Below are 21,982 nucleotides of genomic sequence, written 5' to 3'. Positions count from 1 at the left end.
AATGATGATACAATATATCAAAATCTCTGGGACACTATGAAAGCGGTACTAAAAGGAAAATTCATTGCATGGAGCGCATTCCAGAAAAGAATGAAAAGTCAACAACTAAATGACCTAACATAAAAAGCCCTAGAAAAAGAAGAACAGAATAACAGCAAAAGTAGTAGAAAACAGGAAATAATTAAAATCAGAGCTGAAATCAATGAAATTGAAACAAGAGAAACAATTCAAAAACTGACAAAACAAAAAGTTGGTTCTTTGAAAAAGTAAACAAAATAGACAAAACCTTAGCCACACTAATAAAGAAGAGAGAAAACTCAAATTACTAAAATTCGTGATGAAAAAGGAAATATCACAACAGACATCACTGAGATACATAACATAATGAGAAGCTACTTCAAAAATCTGTATTCCAACAAAATAGAAACTACCGAAGACATTGACAAATTTCTAGAGACATATGCGCCTCCCAAACTGAACCAGGAGGACATATACAATTTAAACAGATCAATATCAAGCAATAAAATAGAAGAAGCCATTAAAAACCTACCATCCAAGAAAAGTCCAGGACCAGATGGATTCTTGGCCGAGTTCTACAAGACCTTCAAAGAAGAACTCATTCCAATACTTCTCAAAGAATTCCAGGAAATAGAAAAGGAGGGTACCCTACCAAACTCATTCTATGAAACTAATATCACCCTCATACCCAAACCAGGCAGACACATCAAGGAAAGAAAATTTTAGACCAATATCCTTGATGAATATAGATGCAAAGATCCTTAACAAAATATTGGCAAACCATATCAAAAAACATATTAAGAAAATTGTGCACCATGATCAAGTGGGGTTCATCCCTGGAATGCAAGGATGGTTTAACATCCATAAATCAATAAACGTAATCCATCATGCCAATAGACTTAAGGATAAGAATTATATGGTTATTTCAATTGATGCAGAAAAAGCGTTCGACAAAATACAACACCCCTTCATGCTCAAAATGCTAGAAAAAATAGGGATAGTAGGAACATACCTGAACTTTGTAAAGTCTATTGATGCTAAGCCCAAGGCCAACATCATTCTTAATGGAGAAAAACTGAAAGCATTCCTTTTAAAAATGGGAACAAGACAGGGATGTCCTCTTTCACCACTTCTATTCAACATTGCCATCAAAACTCTAGCCAGAGCAATTAGACAGACTAAAGAAATTAAAGGGATACGGGTAGGAAAAGAGGAACTTAAGCTGTCACTATTTGCGGATGACATGATTCTATATTTAGAGGATCCAAAACACTCCTCCAGAAAACTTCTAGACCTCATCAATGAATTCAGCAAAATAGCAGGCTATAAAATCAACACGCATAAATCTAAAGCATTTTTACATGCAAACATAGAAACATCTGAAAAGGAAATGAGGAAAACAACTCCATTTGCAATAGCCTCAAAAAAAATAAAATACTTGGGAACCAATCTAACCAAAGAGGTAAAAGATCTCTACAATGAAAACTACAAAACACTGAAGAAAGAAATTAAGGAAGACCTTAGAAGATGGAAAGATCTCCCATGTTCTTGGATAGGCAGAATTAATATTGTCAAAATCGCCATACTACCAAAAATCTGTGCTATACAGATTCAATGCAATTCCAATTAAAATCCCAATGATGTACCTTACAGAAATAGAGCAAGCAATCATGAAATTCATCTGGAAGAATAAGAAACCCAGAATAGCTAAAGCAATCCTTAGCAGGAAGAATGAAACAGGGGGTATCGCAATACCAGAACTTCAACTATACTACAAAGCAACAGTAACAAAAACAGCATGGTATTGGCACCAAAATAGACAGGTAGATCAATGGTACACAACAGAGGACATGGACACAAACCCAAATAAATACAATTTTCTCATACTTGACAAAGGTTCCAAAAATATGCAATGGAGAAAAAATAACCTCTTCAACAAATGGTGCTGGGAAAACTGGAAATCCATATGCAGCAGAATGAAACTAAACCCCTATCTCTCACCCTACACAAAACTCAACTCACAATGGATCAAGGACCTCGGAATCAGACCAGAGACCTGCATGTTATAGAAGAAAAAGTAGGTCCAAATCTCCAGCATGTCGGCTTAGGATCAGACTTCCTTAACAGGACTCCCATAGCACAAGAAATAAAAGTAAGAATCAATAACTGGGATAGATTCAAACTTAAAAGCTTTCTCTCAGCAAAGGAAACTATCAACAAAGTGAAAAGAGAACCTACAAAGTGGGAGAAAATCTTTTCCACTCATACTTCAGATAGAGCACTAATTTCCAGAATATACAAAGAACTCAAAAAACTCTACACCAAGAATACAAATAACCCAATCAACAAATGGGCTAAGGATATGAACAGACACTTCACAGAAGATGTACAAGCAATCAACAGATATATGAAAAAATGTTCAACATCTCTTGTATTAAGAGAAATGCAAATCAAAACCACCCTAAGATTCCATCTCACCCCAATTACAATGGCGATTATCAAGAATACAAGCAACAATAGGTGTTGGAGAGGATGTGGGGAAAAAGGTACACTCATACATTGCTGGTGGGGTTACAAATTAGTGCAGCCACTCTGGAAAGCAGTATGGAGATTCCTTAGAAAACTTGGAATGGAACCATCATTTGACCCAGCTATCTCACTCCTTAGCCTATACCCAAAGGACTTAAAATCAGCATACTACAGAGATACAGCCACATCAATGTTCATAGCTGCTCAATTCACAATAGCCAGATTGTGGAACCAACCTAGATGTCCTTCAATTGATGAATGGATAAAGAAACTGTGGCATATATATATATATATATATATATATATATATATATATACACAATGGAATATTACTCAGCTATAAATAATAATAAAATTCTGGCATTTGCAGGCAAATGGATGAAATTGGAGAATATCATGTTAAGTGAGATAAGCCAATCTCAAAAAACCAAAGGACAAATGATCTCGCTGATAAGTGGATGATGATACCTAATGGGGGGGGGGAGGGGGACAAGAATGGAGAAAGGAGGGACTGTATAGAGGGAAAAGAGGAGTGGGAGGGGTGGGGGAGAAGAAAAAAATAACAGAATGAATCAAACACCATTACCCTATGTAAATGTATGACTACACAAATGGTATGCCTTTACTCCATGTACAAACAGAAACAACATGTATCCCATTTGTTTACAATAAAAATAAATTTTAAAAAACACATCAAAAAGATAATATACCGTGATCAAGTGGGTTTCATTCCAGGGATACAAGGTTGTTCAACATACACAAATCAATAAACGTAATTCACCACTTAAATAGAATTGACAAAAATCACATGAGTATCTCAATAGATGCAGAAAAGACTTTTAATAAAATCCAACACCCATTCATATTAAAAATAGTAGGAAAGCTAGGGATTGAAAGAACTTCCCTAGACATCATAAAGACCATTTATGACAAACCCAAAGCCAACATCATACAAACTGGAGAAAAACTAAAAGTATTTATTCTAAAATCAGGAACAAGACAAGTCTGTCTACTCACCACTCCTATTCAATATAGTCCTCAAAACATTAGCAAAATGATCAGGCAAGAAAAGGAAATCAAAAAATAAAGGAGGACTGGATGTAGCTCAGTGGTAGGGTCCTCCCACCCTCACCCTAGGTTCAATTCCCAGTAAAACGTATACAAAGTAGCTTTGGGGATGGGTAAAGCAAGAATTTAGCTTTGAACCTGTTAATTTTGAGATGTCTATTAAATATCTCAGTGGGATGATAAGTAGGTAGTTGAATATATGCTATGTATTCGGGACTTAGGGTAAGTTTCCCACTGTTAGAAAAGTCCTTTAGGTTTCTGCTAAATGTTTCTTATCAAGGTGGAGTTCTATATTATCTTTCTAAGGGTTTTTTTTTTTTTTTTTGTCATAAATGGGTGTTGAATTTGGTCAAATTTGTTTTGTGTGTTAACATGATTACTGGAAATTTTTTTCAGCCTGTTAACATGGAAATTACACTGAAAGCTATACGTGTTGATTTCAAATTCAAATTAAATATTGAAATGGTCCTACATTCCTAGAATAAATACCCATTGGACATGTTGTACAACTCTTTTTATACTGGTGGAACTATAGATTGGTACAACCATTATGAAAAACAATATGGAGGTTCTAAGGAAATTAAGAATAGAACTACTATGTAACCCAACAATCTTCCTTCTGAATGTATACACAAAGGAGAGAAATCACCTTATAAAGACGTTTGCACTCCTACATTCAATGTAGCTAGAAGAGGTGGGTTCCAAGGTGTGCCTTTGAGATATATATTTTGTTCTTGTTTAGGGAAGCTCTCTCTGCTTCCCGGTGTGATGTCCGGAGCCACTTTGCTCCATTATACCCTTCTGCCATGATGATCTGCCACACTTTGGGCCCCAAGGAATGGAGTCAGTCACCTATGACTGAGACCTTTGAAACTGTGAGCCCCAAATAAACTTTTCCTCCTTAAAATTGTTGTCAGGTCTTTTGGTCATGGTAGTGAAAAAAATGACTAAAACACATATAATAACAGTGAATAATCCAAAAAGGATATTAAGAAAACAATTGCAAGATGGGCAATTCTAAGCATGTAACATCTACAATGCCAGCTACAGGAAAGGCCAAGGCAGGAGCATCACATGTTCAAGGCCATCCTCATCAACTTTACAAGACCATGCCTCAAAGTAAAAGTTTTAAAACACGGCTAAGGATGTAGTTAAGTGATAGAATGCTTGCCTAGCATGTGTAAGGGCCTGTTTCAATTCCCAGTGGAGAGGAAAAAGAATACATTTACAATTTAAATTTTAGAATTTTAATTTAAAAATTAATTTTTTTACAATTATTTACAATTTTAATTTAAAAAGAATAAAGTAGTTAAGAATAAATTTAACCAAGGAGGCAAAAGATTTGTACACCAAAAACTGCAAAATAATTGCTACAAGAAATTAAAGAATGTATAAGAAGTAGAAAGACATCCATTTACACAGACCAGAAGAATATCATTAAGATGATATTACCCAAAGCGATCTATACAGTTACTATGGTTTGGATATGAAATATCAACCAAAGGCTCGTGTGTTAAAGGTGAAGTAGCTATGTTCAGAAGTGGGGCTTCGGGAAGTAATTGGATTATGAGGGCTCTGATCTCATCAAGGGGTTAACCCACTGATTGCTTCATAGCTGAATGGACTATTGGGAAGTTGTGGAAACTCTCATAGGTGGGAGCTAGTTGAAGGGAGTAGGTCCAGGAAAGTGGGGGTTTCTCCTAGGGACTCTTATCCCTGGCCCTTCTCTCTGCTTCCTGACCATCATGAAGTGAGCAGCTCTGCCTCAGCACAGGCCCAGAATCCAGAGAGCCTAGTAACCATGGACAGAAAACCTCTAAAACCATGAGCCAAAATAAACCTTTCCTCCCCTAAGTTGTTTTTCTCAGGTAGCTTTCAACAGAAAGCTAATATGCATCAATATAATCCCTATAAAAAATCTCAACCAAAGTCCTTTGTAGAATTTTTTTAAAAACCCTAAAACCTCTCATCAAATCCCAAGGGATCCTGAAGAGGTAAAATAATTTTGTCCTTATTTTTCCAAAATTCCTCACACTTCCTATGGCTATTTTTTCATTTGTATCAAACATGTTCATAATTGTTTATTAAAGCACATTTAGCATGGGTGATCTAAAAATCTTTGTCAGATAATCTCAACATCTCTATTATCTTGCTGCTGGCATCAACTGGTTGTCTTTTTGTCTTTCAGCTGAGATCACAGTTCACTCTATAAAGTGTCTGGACGTTTTCAAATTGCTATGAGTCTGAATCTTAAACTATTTTGGGTGACTTTCTAATACTGTTTTAGGCTCATTACTGTCAGGTGGAGAGAGAATTTATGTTCTCCATTCAGTATCTATTTATGCTCAAGGGTAGGAAGACCCCTTGCTTAAACTAGTCTGGGGTGAGAGGTCCAATTCCCCACGCGGTCTCTATTGACACCACAGTGAACACGGTATTGTTACTATTTTACCACAGTAAGGGTCCTGACTCTCCATCAAGCTTCCTCTGACACCAGCCCAGTGGGATGAGGATGCTACTGGGTGAAGAGAATTCAGGATTCCCATGTGGCCTCCTTGGACACCAGAGAGTTGTGCTCATTCCTGGCCAGGAAAGATAAAGATCCTGGCTCCCCTCAGCCTTTGCGGATACCACTCAGTTGGAGCACTTTAATATAGACTGGTGTACCTCTAGGTTCCTCACTCAGCCTTTCCTGGCAGGAGTTATTGGCAGGGCAGTTTCTTCTGTGATTTTGGCAGAACTCGAAAAATTACAGTCTAAGTTTTCTGTCTTGGTAGGCAGCTCCCTTCTTGGTCCTTCAGTTAGAAAAATATCAAAAAATATCAGGCTTTTCACTGGGTTTGTCTTAGTTTATACCCACTGGTATTTCCAGGTTGCCAGTGTATTCGGCTCCAAGACTGGGCCATTTTAGGCAACAAGAAAACCCAGGGAACTCCTCACCATACTCTTTCTTCAGTCCTAAAGCCTTAGCCAGTTTGCCTTCTTTTCACTTTTCAGAGTGAAAATACTGGCCTTTTTTCATATATAAAGAACAGTTTTTGAATGTTGCTCAGTGGTATTTGCCCCCCGAGTTCAGTCCCTTGTACTGGGGGTGCGGGTGGGGAGGTGGGAATGGCTGTCAAAATATATTGTGTTAACATGTTAAAAGCAAAGTATAAATGACTTGTTAAAAGCAAGGCATAAATATACATATATATATATATACATAAATATGTATTATATATATACATATTTATATGTATATACACATTTACATACACAAATTTATATATGTATGTATATATATATATACACGTGTGTATATGTGTGTGTGTGTGTGTGTGTATATATATATATATATTTATTTATTTATTTATTTATTTATTTATTATATGGGGGGCAGATACCAGGGATTGAACTCAGGGACATTCAACCACTAAGCCACATCCCCAGCCCTATTTTGTGTTTTATTTAGAGACAGGGCCTCATTGAGTTGCTTAGCACCTTACTTTTGCTAAGACTGGTTTTGAACTTGTGATCCTTCTGCCTCAGCCTCCTGAGCCGTTGGGATTACAGGCATGTGCTACAGCACCAGGCTCTCTCTATATAGTATTATATGTATCAAATTTCTCTGGAACATTTTATAAGAAATTTATAGTAGAGTTGCGTTTGGGAAGGAATGGAAAACTAAGAGGAAAGGCTGTGGGTAAGAAGAGCACCAGGTTATATTTTTGTAAATATTACGTTTCTAAAAGTAATGCTTTTAAACATTAAATTTCACATTAAAAAGAAAGCAAAATAGATCAAAATCCTATAGGTGACTAAATCTATATAAATCAGAAAACACTACACATAGCACTAGTAAAATAATAGTTCAATAGACAAGAAAGAGATAATGGATTAGTTCTAGAAATCAGAATATAACCTAGTACAGATAAACTAAATGAATACTTTAAAAATGTATCTTAGAGCCTGATATAGTGGCAGGATAGGTGCCCAGAATAAACTTCCTAGAAAACTAGCAGGAAAGCAGACACAGCAACTCAGTATGCTCCATCCCAGGACACACTGAGTGGACTTTCCAGATAAACCTATTCCCTTCAATTAAATGAGGATACAAGGAGAGAAATAAATACTGAGGGTGAAGCAAGGAAAAAAGAATGCTGGGCTTAGAGATAAGAACTCTGGATTTGAGTCTCTTCTATCACCTGGAAACTGTGTACCCCCAGATGATTTACTCGACCTGTCATTTGCCTGTGAGACCACTCTCAGGGTTATAGTGAGAATTCAGCAGGAAGTATGTGAAGCTTCTGGCATAATGCCCAGCACTCAGTAAATGTTAATTGGCTCTGCTTAACAGACTAAATGGAGTCACAAAGTTTCCCTCAAGAAGCAAGCACCATCCTTGATTAGTAATTCAAGAAATTTTATTTAAGTAACAAATAAGGAACAAGACAGGGATGTCCTCTTTCACCACTTCTATTCAACATTGTCCTCGAAACTCTAGCCAGAGCAATTAGGCAGACTAAAGAAATTAAAGGGATACGAATAGGAAAAGAGGAACTTAAGCTGTCACTATTTGCGGATGACATGATTCTATATTTAGAGGATCCAAAAAAACTCCTCCAGAAAACTTCTAGATCTCATCAGTGAATTCAGAAAAATAGCAGGCTATAAAATCAACACGCATAAATCTAAAGCATTTTTATACGCAAGCGATGAAACAGCTGAAAGGGAAATGAGGAAAACAACTCCATTTGCAATAGCCTCAAAAAAAATAAAATAAAATAAAATACTTGGGCATCAATCTAACCAAAGATGTAAAAGATCTCTACAATGAAAACTACAAAACACTGAAGAAAGAAATTAAGGAAGACCTTAGAAGATGGAAAGATCTCCCATGTTCTTGGATAGGCAGAATTAATATTGTCAAAATCGCCATACTACCAAAAATCTGTGCTATACAGATTCAATGCAATTCCAATTAAAATCGCAATGATGTACTTTACAGAAATAGAGCAAGCAATCATGAAATTCATCCGGAAGAATAAGAAACCCAGAATAGCTAAAGCAATCCTTAGCAGGAAGAATGAAACAGGGGGTATCGCAATACCAGAACTTCAACTATACTACAAAGCAACAGTAACAAAAACAGCATGGTATTGGCACCAAAATAGACAGGTAGATCAATGGTACACAACAGAGGACATGGACACAAACCCAAATAAATACAATTTTCTAATACTAGACAAAGGGGCCAAAAATATGCAATGGAGAAAAGATAGCCTCTTCAACAAATGGTGCTGGGAAAACTGGAAATCCATATGCAGCAGAATGAAACTAAACCCCTATCTCTCACCCTACACAAAACTCAACTCACAATGGATCAAGGACCTTGAAATCAGACCAGAGACCCTGCATCTTATAGAAGAAAAAGTAGGTCCAAATCTTCAGCATGTTGGCTTAGGATCAGACTTCCTTAACAGGACTCCCATTAGCACAAGAAATAAAAGCAAGAATCAATAACTGGGATAGATTCAAACTAAATAGCTTTCTCTCAGCAAAGAAAACTATCAACAATGCAAAGAGAAAGCCTACAGAGTGGGAGAAAATCTTTGCCACTCATACTTCAGATAGAATTTCCAGAATATACAAAGAACTCAAAAAACTCTACACCAAGAATACAAATAACCCAATCAACAAATGGGCTAAGGATATGAACAGACACTTCACAGAAGATCTATAAGCAATCAACAAACATATGAAAAATTGTTCACCATCTTTAGTAATAAGAGAAACGCAAATCAAAACTACACTAAGATTCCATCTCACCCCAATTAGAATGGTGATTATCAAGAATACAAGCAACAATAGGTGTTGGAGAGGATGTGGGGAAAAAGGTACACTCATACATTGCTGGTGGGACTACAAATTAGTGCAGCCATTCTGGAAAGCAGTGTGGAGATTCCTTAGAAAACTTGGAATGGACCTACCATTTGACCCAGCTATCCCACTCCTTGGCCTATACCCAAAGGACTTAAAATCAGCATACTACAGAGATACAGCCACATCAATGTTCATAGCTGCTCAATTCACCATAGCCAGATTGTGGAACCAACCTAGATGCCCTTCAATTGATGAATGGATAAAGAAACTGTGGTATATATATTCAATGGAATATTACTCAGCTATAAAGAATAATAAAATTATGGCATTTGCAGGCAAATGGATGAAATTGGAGAATATCATGTTAAGTGAGATAAGCCAATCTCAAAAATCCAGAAGACGAATGAACTCACTGATAGTGGATGATGATACCTAATGGGGGGTGGGAGGGGGGCAAGAATGGAGGAAGGAGGGACTGTATAGAGGGAAAAGAGAGGTGGGAGGGGTGGGGGGAAGGAAAAAAATAATGGAATGAATCAAACGTCATTACTCTATGTAAATATATGAATATGCAAATGATATGCTGTTACTCCATGTACAAACAGAAACAACATGTATCCCATTTGTTTACAATAAAAATAAATTTAAAAAAATAACTGAGAAGTCAAAAAAAATTTATCTACATACCTGAATGTGTTTGCATTTTGTCACTGACCAAAATACTCAACAAGAACAACTTAGACAGTGGGCTGGGGAGATAGCTCAATTGGTAGAGTGCTCGCCTTGCAAGCACAAGGCCCTGGGTTTGATCCCCAGCACCGCAAAAAAAAAAAAAAAGAACAACTTAGACAAGGAAAAGTTTTATTTTGGGTTCACAATTTTCAGAACTTTAGTCTATGGTGGGCCAACTCCATTGCTCTGAACCCAAGTTGAGGCAGAACATCATGGCAGATGGGTGTGGTGGTGAAGCGCTGTTCCATTCATGGTCACCAGGAAGCAAAGACAGGAAAAGGGATCCACAAACCCTTCTAGGGCATACCCCAGTGACCCAGCTCCTCCAGCCACACCCCACTTGCCTATGGTTACTACCTAGTTCATTCAAACTAGGATGACTGGTTAGGTTACAGCTCACAATCCAATCGCTTTGTCTCCAAATATTCCTGCATTAGCACAGTAGCTCTGGGGAGACACCTCATATATAAATCATAACACTGAGAAAGTCCCCACATTCTGCACAAGGACCATCACAGTGGCAGACCTTTTGTCACACCAATTACAACTGAAAACCTGATTAATAGGCTTGAAATTGATGAGGAGAAAAATAGCATTTCAAGAAAGCAAATTACAGTGATCACTTCTTTAATTTACTGGAATACTTTTAAACCATTTCTATACCATAGTGTAGATGACTGATCATGACACACCTGTTATGTAAGCATGAGTGTACAAAGGGGACTGGGGGGATGTATAAGGGTGTGTGCAGTGGCGTGGAAGGGCAGGGTGGCAAGCTTTCATATATATGTGTATCACATGTATGCATATAAAAATTACTGATTTCATCATAAAATCAATGTACAATAGACTCAGCTAAAACACATCAAATGAACAGCTTATTATGCAAAAATGTATAATAGACACAATATTTTGAGGTAATGGTGATAACCAAGAGGTTTTCCAAAAAAGAAATATCTTCTTCAGCATAACTATACCAGTTAATTAAATTTTTAGTTAATTCATGTGTTAATCTTAGGGAATGATGTGAACATCAAGCAGCTTCTAGAATATATCTTTTTTTTCTTTTTGAAGTACTGCTTTTTAATACAGAAAACTTGGAAAACATAGAAAAACTCAAAGAAAAATAATTCATAATGCCACTGCCCTAAGGTAACCATAGTTAACATTTTGGTAAAGTCCCTCTTTTTTTTTTTTTTTTTTTCCTGTACCAGGCTAGAAATCAACCGAAGACCTAATGCTTGCTAGGCAAATGGTCTACCACTGATCTATACAGCCAGTCCTTTAAAAGTTTATTTTATTTTTATTTTTATTTTTTTGTTTTTTTATTTTTACAGACTGCATTTTGATTCATTGTAGAATATGCCTTAAAGTAAGTTAATCAGATAGGAGATGAAGGGGAACTTTAAGGGAAGGTTGATGTCTCTAACCCAGACCTGGAGAGCAAAGGCCTTGCCCACCTTATGTACAAAGTAAAACAGGCCTCCAAGATACAAGTAGCAAGCAGATAGGTGTGTCAAGACAAATGCACTGTCTACTCCCACACGCTTGTGACTGTGCAGGCAGACACAGGAAGAGCATCAGGACCCCTGAATTGACAAGGTAGTGACATCAGTGAAACCTGCTCACGGTCTCTCACCCTGGCATTCTGAAACCTGCCAGGTTCTATAATTGTGAGGAAAGCACAACTGTCCTGCTATTCAAATGTCCTGCCCAGTTCCACAATCCTCCTCCAGTAGTTCATGCAGGTGGGCTGAGTCACCAGTTCCCAGAAGATTCCCATTCACTGAATGCCTTCCAAATACCAGACATCACACAAGGCTGTTAGGACAAGCTCAGAATATGTCACTAGGCTTCTCCCACCTTTCCACAAATTATAGGGCACCAGCATGGCAGTATCCTCTTACCATCGACTACACTTACCTGAACTAAATAATTCAGAGGGGATAAGTTTTACTAAATGCATTACTGTAAAGCTAACATTTGCATATTTTAAAGATTCAATTACTTGGCCAAATATAAACACAATAGTGAATAAATTCATATTTTTAAAAACAAACGAAGTTTTTTAAAACTCAGGCTTCACTGTTTTTGGCAAACCACTAAAATGATGCTATTTTTATCTTAGAGCTACAGGATGCTCCCAGGTGACAGAACAGAAGCCGCTAATCACAACTTAGATTAAATCTGAGAGTCTTCCCCTATTGCCTGACGTTGAATATATGAAATAATAAATAGCTCTAAATAACATTATAAGAAACAACATGCATGTTAGTAATAGATACAATGAAAGGGGTGAAATTAACTGAATAAACAGACCAAAAATATATCCAGTGATTTGGAAAAATGGTATAATAAAGTACATGAATGACATGGACATCAGAAACTGAGACTAAAATGAATTACGAAAGAACAAGTTCCTTTTTTTTTTTACAATTTTAAAATTATTTTTAATTAACAGATTATACCATTGTATAAATGTTTTGAAACATATATACATTGTGATATGACTAAATCTATACACTTTGAATATTTACCATTTCTGTTTGTCAATTACAACTCCAGAAAGTTGGAAACAAATACTTACAAATCCAGACTGAGGTCCAGTTATATTAGAAACAGTTCTGGAAAAAATACAAAGGCCTCAGTTCTGCTTCGCAATCCACCACCAAGTAACTAAGAAACTTAAGGCAAATCATTTAATCTCTTTGGTCCTAAAGGGACCAGACTGGATGGTACCTACGGTCACTATGACCTACCTTCCTTTTCAGCTTTAAAAATACAGAATCCTAGGAAATAAAAATGCAAAGGTATAATATTACCATGTTGTTGCAATCAGTCGGGTCGTAAGAGCTGTGTTTAAAAACTTTACAGAGTTCTATAAATTCTTCACTCATCTTGCAGATTTGCTCATTTAAAATTGTTCCCTTGGAACCGCCAAATTCCAGTCTTTCCAGCTTTTCAAATTCCAACATGGTGACAAATACATCCTTTGTAAAAACACAGTAAAGACCTTTCCATCATCTTGACCAGGAAAAGATTTGACAGTTTCAAATGGAGAACATTTTCAAACATGCTGAATCAGTAAGTCCATGGACATTTAGATGATAGAAAATAACTAACTGAACCATTGTTAAGTTTTAAAATAAAAATCCCCATTTTCATATTTACTAGAAAGTATTTCACAATTCACGCAACCCCTAACTTACCATGGTTAGACATAGGAGTCCTCTAATTTTATACCCTCCTAATCATAAGTCAGATCCCCACGTAATATACGAAACTTGCATTTTCTGCTCAACTTTGCAATGAGGCAGCTCCTTTAGTGGAAGGGAGCTCCAGAGACTGTTATGAAAGGGACGAACAAGTTGCTCTTACTCAGGTATTTGAGTTTGAGAGACAGGTTGATTAAGCAAAAATGGGTTTTTTTAAAAAATTTGTTTTCAGTTATACATGACAGAATATATTTTGGCATATCATACATACATGGAGTATAACTTCCCATTCTTGTGGTTGTACATGAAGTGGAGTTACACTGGTCATGTATTCATATATGAACATAGGAGAGTTATGTAAAGTCATTCTACTGTCTTTCCTATTCTCATCCCTGCTTCCTTCCCCCCACTCCCCCTGTCCAGTCTGGTGAACCTCCACTCCCTCCTCCCTATTACAAGTCAGCATCCACATATCAGAGAGAACATTCAGCCTTTGGTGTTTGGGGATTGTCTTATTTCGCTTAACATGATAGTCTCCAGAAAATGAGACTTTTCTGAAGGAAATCCAATAAACTTTTTATCAATGATAAAAGCCCAAATTGTTAGAGCTTTGAAAAGGCAGTATTTTCAGTTCAAACTTGTAAAAAACCTTAGCCAGTAGGTTCCATATGTTGAAAGATAGTGTGATTATTTTAAATTATCAAATGGATTTTTAGGAATGCCATCTTAAGTTCAACCATGTTTTATATATTTCCTCTTGAACCTTTCAGGGAAAAGGGATTCCTTTACAGCTTCCTGATTTATAGCTTTCAGGATCTTAGTAAACTAATGGGTAAAAAGACTTACTTATACTCAGTGTAAGAGCTGAATCAAAAATGAGTAAAAAACCAAATTAAAACTTTTAAATTCATTTTTCTATCCTTATGGCATGGACCTTGTGAGTTCCTCATGAGACTCACTAGGAAAGGAGCCCTTCTCCCATCACACAGAAGCTGGTCCAAAAGCTATTTGCTTTTTGACCTCACTCACAATATGAATAAACAACAAATAAATAGATACCTCTATTTTCATTAAACGTTCAAGAAACTTGTCAAATCTGCAAAACACCAGATCGGATGGGAAATCCCAAGGTTTCATGTCTTTATTTCCCATGAAATAGCTTGTCAATCCTTTTCTATAGTTGAAAAAAGAATGTTTGAAAGTCTTTAAGATGTGAACGGCAACCTGCACCTTTTCCAGCGAGTCTTCGATTTCTCCTTTCAAAAGGTCCTCAGGTGAAAGGTAAGCTATTGCCTAGGATTCAATGAAAGGATAAAACTGTTTAATAGTTTACTGTCGCCATTTGTTTTCAGTTCATTGTTTTTAAATGACAACATCTAGAATTGGATCAGCAATGCTGAGACACAGAAAGCATGAATTCTGGAAATTCAGACACTTGGGCTTCAGTGACGTAAATTTTATAAGGTTGAATAATATGTGGGAGACACCACTATTTCTGGATTTTTATATTCTAGTAATGACTAAATTCTTGCAGAACCTTATATGAAAACTGTGTAATTGGAATTTGCACAGGTATTTCTGTCAGCAAATATTCTGCACCATTATTTCATATAAAGAAATACATAAGCCAGCAGAGGAAAGCTGTCAAAATGTGGGTTTTAAAAATATCATCACTTTACCTGAAGTACAGGGTCACTTGCAAAAAATGAGTCAGAGCTGATTAGGTAGGTAGGCCACTAGAAAGTCTTCTGGGTTAGTGAACTTCTCTTCTGGGGGCTTAAGTGGCATTTTAGGATGTATGATCTGAGATAGATCACATGAACTAGTTTTGAAAGAGGAAAAGGAAAGAGTAAAGGAAAAAGACCAGCTGATTCACAAAGCTCTGTGCAAGCACCTCTGAGGACCACCACTTAGTCCTTCCCAATGTTCTGCTCATTGTATTTGTCATGAACATTCAGAATTCCTCCCTTCAGAAAGGACCTCAAAAACTGCCTTCTGAAATTTTCTACTGTGTACTATCTTCTGATGCATTTTAACCTCATATAAATTAGGTTTAAATTATGTATCTTTAATTTTGTGGTTGCTTATAAGGTTTTTCAAGATCTCAGTGAAGAATGGAATGTTTTAAAACCACTGAGTTCCACGTAGCACGTGGCAGTCCTTTTTTCCTCCAAATATAGACATATGATTTCCTAACCCATTAATGCAACAATTTTACATTCAAGATAGACTCTGTGGCATTCATTTGTAAAGCAATAAGAAAATCACTCGCCAGGTGTGGTGGCACATACTATAATCCCAGCAGCTTTGGAGGCTGAAATGGGAGGATTACAAGTTGAGGACAGCCCCAACAATTTAGAAAGATTGTCTCAAAATAAAAAATAAATAAAATGGCAGGGGCTCAGTGGTAAAATGCCCCAAAACAAACAAAAATCTCCCACTCATTTAGTGTCTAAAACCACACTTCTCAGAACATTTCGAGTTCTAGCTGCTGATTTCTGTTCTATTCTCTTATTTCCTATTCTGGCTGGAAACTAATCTCTACCTGAAGGCTGCCAACATTTCACATAGAACAGGGAGGAGAACTGCCAGTGATCCCCTCATAGTGTGAATTTCAAAACTGCACATTCTGGAAGAGTGTATGGTACACTCCATTTACCATTATGTATGTTATATTCTTTAATATTTTGGTAAGCTGAGAATAGACAGGTAACTCAATTGCCTTCCCTCTGCAGTTTCCTGTTACCTAATTACTTATATTCAAAGTAACATCACAGCACAAGCTACCCCTGTACTCATTCCTGTACTAGCTGGCTTGGCCTGCAAGTAGACAAGATCATCATAGACAATTCAATTCGTTCACACGCCCACTGTTGAGTAAGATCTCCTAAAACAATATCCCAGACTAGCTCTTAGCTTCCCAGATTCCAAAACCCAATCTACAGTATTATACTGGGCAGCAGAGAATACGAGGGAAAAAACACAGAAGTCAAGAGACCTGGGCAAGTTGTCCTGATCTGTAAAATGAGGGAGATGAATTAGGAGAACCTCAAGATCCATTTTAGCTCTTAAACTGAATTCCTTTCTACCTCCTACAAATGTTCCTGGAGCATACCAACCACACCAGTTCTATTATCTTATTCTTAATGGTATGAGGACAAATAATAAAAAAAAAAAACCACTGGATTTAGTATGAACTAGTCCTACTTAGAAGATCTTATAAACTAAAATACGGTCAGCCTTGTCAGTTGTCCCTATCCACTGGGTCCACATCCATAGAGTCAAAGAACCACAGATTGGAAACATGAAAAAAAAAATTATATCTGTATTGAAAATGAACAGATGTTTTCATCATTCCCTAAACAATATAGTATAATAACTATTTGCATAGCATTTGCATTACAGTAGATATAAGATGAAATCTTATAAGGTATAAGAGATGATTTAAAGTATACCAGATGACATGCATTGGTTAAACACAAATGCTAGACCATCATAAACAATGGACTTATGCTTATAGGGATTTGGGTAGCCACCAGAGTCTTGAAACTAGTTCCCTGCAGACACTGAGAGAGAACACTGAGAATTTACATATCAGTAAGCCAATTAATTATCAATTAGCCAATTTATCAATGTTATTGTTAGTCTAATAATACCTGTCTCCCACCTGCTTCTTCTCTATTCTTTATGTGCTTTTATGGATTATTATGCTCAATGCTGATAACTCTCCTCCAGGTTTGACTGTTTGGACTTTGACTCTTCTTCACCCAGGATCTTAAAGATAACGATATTTACCAGGGAGATAGCAAATCATAGAATGGACAGAGTGGTGGGCTTGTGGGGTAACGATGCACTGTCCAGAAGTTAGAATCGGGGTTAGCAGAGAAGTGAGTCAAGGCATTAAGAAAACTCCCATCACTGAAGCCTATGTGTGTTATCACGTCAGGTGACCCTATGATCCCTTCTACGGGGCTAACCTAAGTGACAATGGTAATGATCACTGAGGAAACAAGTAAGGAGAAGCACATTTGCTTCCAAAGTAACTCAGGGTTTTTGTCTGTCACTGGGTACCAGCCATAGGGTCAGGCAGATGCTGAGTAAAGCAGATCAGAAGCAGCAGCAGACTGTGAGGACGACAGTAACCTGGTCCACAACTGATTCATGGAAAGGGGCACCTGAAGCACCAGCAACCAGTGATAATGGGATGGCACAGTCAGTGTGGCAATATTTCTGACTTTTCAGTGGAGGCTAAAAGCTGGAGTTTAAATGAAATCTAGCAAATTTAACTACTGGCAATTTAAAAAAAAAAAAAAAAAAAAAAAAAAAAAAAAAAAAAAAAAAAGCCAGGCATGGAGGTGCACACCTGTAATTCTAGGAACTCAGGAGATTGAGAAGGAGGATCACAAGTTCAAGGCCAGCCTCACCAACTTAGGCCTGAAGCAACTTAGTGAGACTGTCTCAAAATAAAAAATTAAAAAGGCTCAGGATGTGGTTCAGTGGCAAATCACCCCTGGGTTAAATTCCCACTAACAAAAATGAATAAATTATGCAAAATGCAGCTGACAGAATGCTAGTTTACGTCCTCTAATATAACACAGATTATGACCCTTAATTACATAACAAATTTAAAAATGCTTTATCTTCACTGAAATGCTGGGATCAATAAATTCATGAAAGGGAAGCACATGGAGGCTACATGAAGAAGCACAATTATAAGAAGTACGTAAAATGTGTAATCACATATATCATGCAAGGTACAAATTAAGAAACTATAGGATACTGCTAAATACCCAATAAATGACCCCAAATTTTTTAAAAAATGGTAATGCTCAAAGTTGACAAGTTGTAGTAAAACTTCACACATATTGATAATATTCTTTTAGAAGAGAATTTGCAAATATTAACTAACGCTCAAGAGTCATGAAAAGATTGTGTCCTTTGATCAACATAAGGAATTAACACTAAGCCAATAATCCAAGTTAAAGAAAAGGGCTTTTGTATAAAGTTTTTTTTTCACATGTAATTAATAGAGAAGTCTGGCAACAACCTGTATATCCAGCAACAACAAAAGTCATTTTTCCAAGAAGGTAGTAAAATTGTATGTATGATAAAGTGCATAAATATGCATAAGTTTTAAGGAAAGGAAAAAAATTTAAATGCTGAGTTTCAGGGTTCTAGAACTGCAAGACTTTTTCCATTGTTTCAAATATTATACAGTAAGAATATTTTATAATTATTATTTGTACAACATGTATGTTTGTTTTAATTAGAAATAAAAACCTTAAAAATATGGAGCACAGGGACAAAAAACTCCATCACTTACTAGCTAGATGACCTTGAGAAAGTTATTTATCTTCTCTCAGCTTCAGTTTTCTAATTACAAAATGGAGTTACTAAAAGTACCTATGCCATAGTCTGGATATGAGGATTGAATATTTGATATTTGGTAAAGGGCTTAAGTAGATCCTGGCAAAATAATAATAGTATTTTGTTAAATATGTATTTGTATTTGTTAAATATAGTAGTTACAGTATTTGTTAAATATGTGAAATAAATTAGCAAACATTTGGGAGGAGGAAAGGGCACTCAGCTCTTCAAGGAATCCAGGTACCTGATTTTCACTTCTTAACATATTAGGACAGATTGACTAAAAAATCCTGGCTCTGCCACTTGAAGAATCAAAGAAATCAGGTCAATGGAACCTTTGGACTGAAGCCAGAACTAAGGAATAAGAGAAGCCCCAGCATTCCCTCGGGAGCTTGGCAGACTCTGGTTGTTGACACAGACTAGGGGTCAGGATAATAGGTTTACAGGCTTAAAGGTAGCCAGGACTTCTTAAAAGCAATCTATACTGATGAAAAGCCTCCTCTGAGTTAGCACATTAATGGAGCTTTGCAGTAAAATGGTTTTGATAATTCTTATAATGAAAAGAGGGTCCCTAAAAGGAGGTTTGGAGAAGTAGTAGTTGTATTTATGACCCTGTGACAGAAATAGTGGCATTTCACATGGAGATTAAAGCCCAGGGCCCTTTCCTAGAAACAGAGCAAATGGAAGTCTGTCACCAGAGGAACAGAAAGGAAGGAAACCAGGGGAGAGGACAATAAAATACAGCAACAAATTAACTTGAAACTCAGAGAAGGGTAATAGAACCCGGTTCAAGTAGATCTGAATCTAGGAGTCCAAGTCTGAAGACCTTTCCACACACCACTCAGTCCTCCAAGGGTTGAGGAGGAGAGACTCAACTCCATCTCACACTCCAGAAACTCTAAATCATTAAGTCTGCAGATCTCTTGTCTAGTCTGGCTCCCCACTAACTTCTCAGGGAAAATGAGCAAATGACATTTCAAGTCTCAGTTAAATCATCTGAAACATACCTGAATTGTGTCCTCCCTAAATTCAGATGTTGAAAGGCTAACTCCAATGTGATTCTCTCTGGATCTATGGTCTTCAGGAGATCATTGGGGTTAAACAAGATTTTAAGGATGGGGTCCCAATCCAAAAGGACTGTCACTTTATAAGGAGGAGACCACCAAGTAAGAACTCAGGAAGAAAGTGGCTGGCTGCCTACAAACCAACAAGAGGCCCCTCAGCAGAACATGACCCTGACTTCACCCTCCTCACAGACTTCCAGCCTCCAGACTGTGAGAAAATAAATTTATGCTGATTAAGGCACTATGTCTACAGTATTTAATTATGGTAGCCAGAGCAGACGGACTCACTCCCAACTAAGAATAACCAGATTTTGCGGTATCCAAGCATCTTTCAGATCTCAAATTAGGCAACATGTTGACACCATGAACCCAAGAAGAATGAAAGCTCACACAGAGAAGGATGGGAAAGCAGAAGTAAGGTGATCTGGTTTAAAAAAAAAAAAAAAAAAAAAAAAAAGTTTTTTTTTTTTTGCATGTCAAGGGTAGAGAAATAATTACAAAAGATTTTTAAAGATCAACAGTGAATCAGAATTCTTTTAATACAATTCCACAATTGTTTGTCAAAGATGATTTGGGGGTGGGGGCAGATTCTCTACTTACTTCACTAACAGTCTTCTATCAGCCAGCATCTTATGGAAACCAAAGGGAAGGCTACAAAGAAAGTACTATGCATATTGACCTTTTATTGAAATCTGCCTTAAATCTTTTTGAAGGTAGGATGTTAAACAAAACCCAGCAACAATTTGTTCTTTGACTGTATCTGACTAATTTCCAGAGCTCCCTTGCCATTTTGGATAAAAAGCCACCAGTCTTTGTTATCATAAAAGTCCTTTCTGAAAACAGAAAAAGGGAAATGATGTTCTTATTGTAATCTGGATTTTTTCTTCCCTCTTCCAATACAACCTACCTCATGGCAATGATCCTTATTGTTCCCATTTTTAATGCTTCATACCTGTTCAATGAAGAGATTACAAAACTCTTGCAATAAGACTATAACCCGAGCAGGGGTGTTATAAAACTTGGAATGACTCCAAATAAGACAGATGGTATGAAATAATGGGGTGATCAGCAGGCGGATCTGTGGGAATTCTGCTTCCTGGAGACGTTGAATGTGTCCTCTCAGAGGGCTCAAGTAAAGTTCTACATCTTGGGCTTCAAGAAGAGCTGAAAGGAGAGAGAACTGTCATGCATAGGATGTCATTTTTTTTCTAAACTCCCTTTACAAGCTCAAGAGAACCATGTCCAACAACAAGGCTGTGCTTAAATGTTATCATCTTTCCTTTTTCATTATTTATTTTACCATGTACACATGAACAATTTGGAAAACTTTATACACTGTTCATTTGTAACGCGGTCACTCAGGAGAGCTCTGGTCTAGTTACTCACATAGCATAAGTAATTGTGGCTGAAGACCCAGGGGGGAAAATCCTTGTAGTCTAAAGAGATTTACTCAACCCCATGGAAACGCTGTGGGAATAAAACAGCTCTGTGATGTTGCTGTCACTTTATGGCTTGGATTACAAGCTTCATCACCAGAATGTTCATTCTTCCTCAGTACGTGGGACAAGTGCAAATGAATCATTTATCAGGTCAATCCAGTTTCCTATGAGAGTAACTGATGCGATGATTAGGAGAACTATTACAGTACTGACAAAGATAGCAATTATTAAGCGCAGTGATGAACATAGTTTGAAACTGGACAAAGGGGATAGTTGTACTGCAATGTCCTAAATGTCACTGAACTTACACTGTGTAATGGTTCATTTTATGCTGTATGAATTTTACCTCAACAAAAACTAGTCAATCGTGATAATAGTAAAAAATCCTTCTTAAAAATGTCATAGATATGAAGAAAAAAATTAAACATTTTACTACTGCTAGTGACTGCTTAATGAAGTTCATACTTTCTCTTGGTTAAAGCTAGTCCTCTTAATGTACCTAAGTAGATCTCCATCAGACTTCAGTTTGCTCCTGAGGCTACACATACCTTTGATTAACTGAAAAACGGTTATTTTTAGGAAGGTAGGGAATGGAGTTAAATCATATTTTCATATGTTATCCCAAAAGATCATCCCCCCCCCCAAAAAAAAACATGCTGGCCTTTGTCACTCACCCATATCTACT

At 36.9% G+C, this 21,982-nt stretch overlaps 1 protein-coding gene across 1 annotated transcript in view; it reads right to left on the bottom strand.

Moving 5' to 3' along the window:
* Dnah11 (dynein axonemal heavy chain 11) overlaps positions 1 to 21,982 on the bottom strand; it is a 332,397-nt gene that overhangs the window by 295,863 nt on the left and 14,552 nt on the right. The window contains 3 exon segments of the mRNA XM_047562330.1: positions 13,035 to 13,202; positions 14,487 to 14,720; positions 20,811 to 21,022. Coding sequence (XP_047418286.1) covers positions 13,035 to 13,202; positions 14,487 to 14,720; positions 20,811 to 21,022 — 614 coding nt within the window.

This window comes from Sciurus carolinensis, chromosome 8 (assembly GCF_902686445.1).
Source record: "Sciurus carolinensis chromosome 8, mSciCar1.2, whole genome shotgun sequence".
NCBI lineage: Eukaryota > Metazoa > Chordata > Mammalia > Rodentia > Sciuridae > Sciurus > Sciurus carolinensis.
Note: the sequence above shows the minus strand (reverse complement) of the source record. Positions and strands in the feature narration are given on the sequence as shown.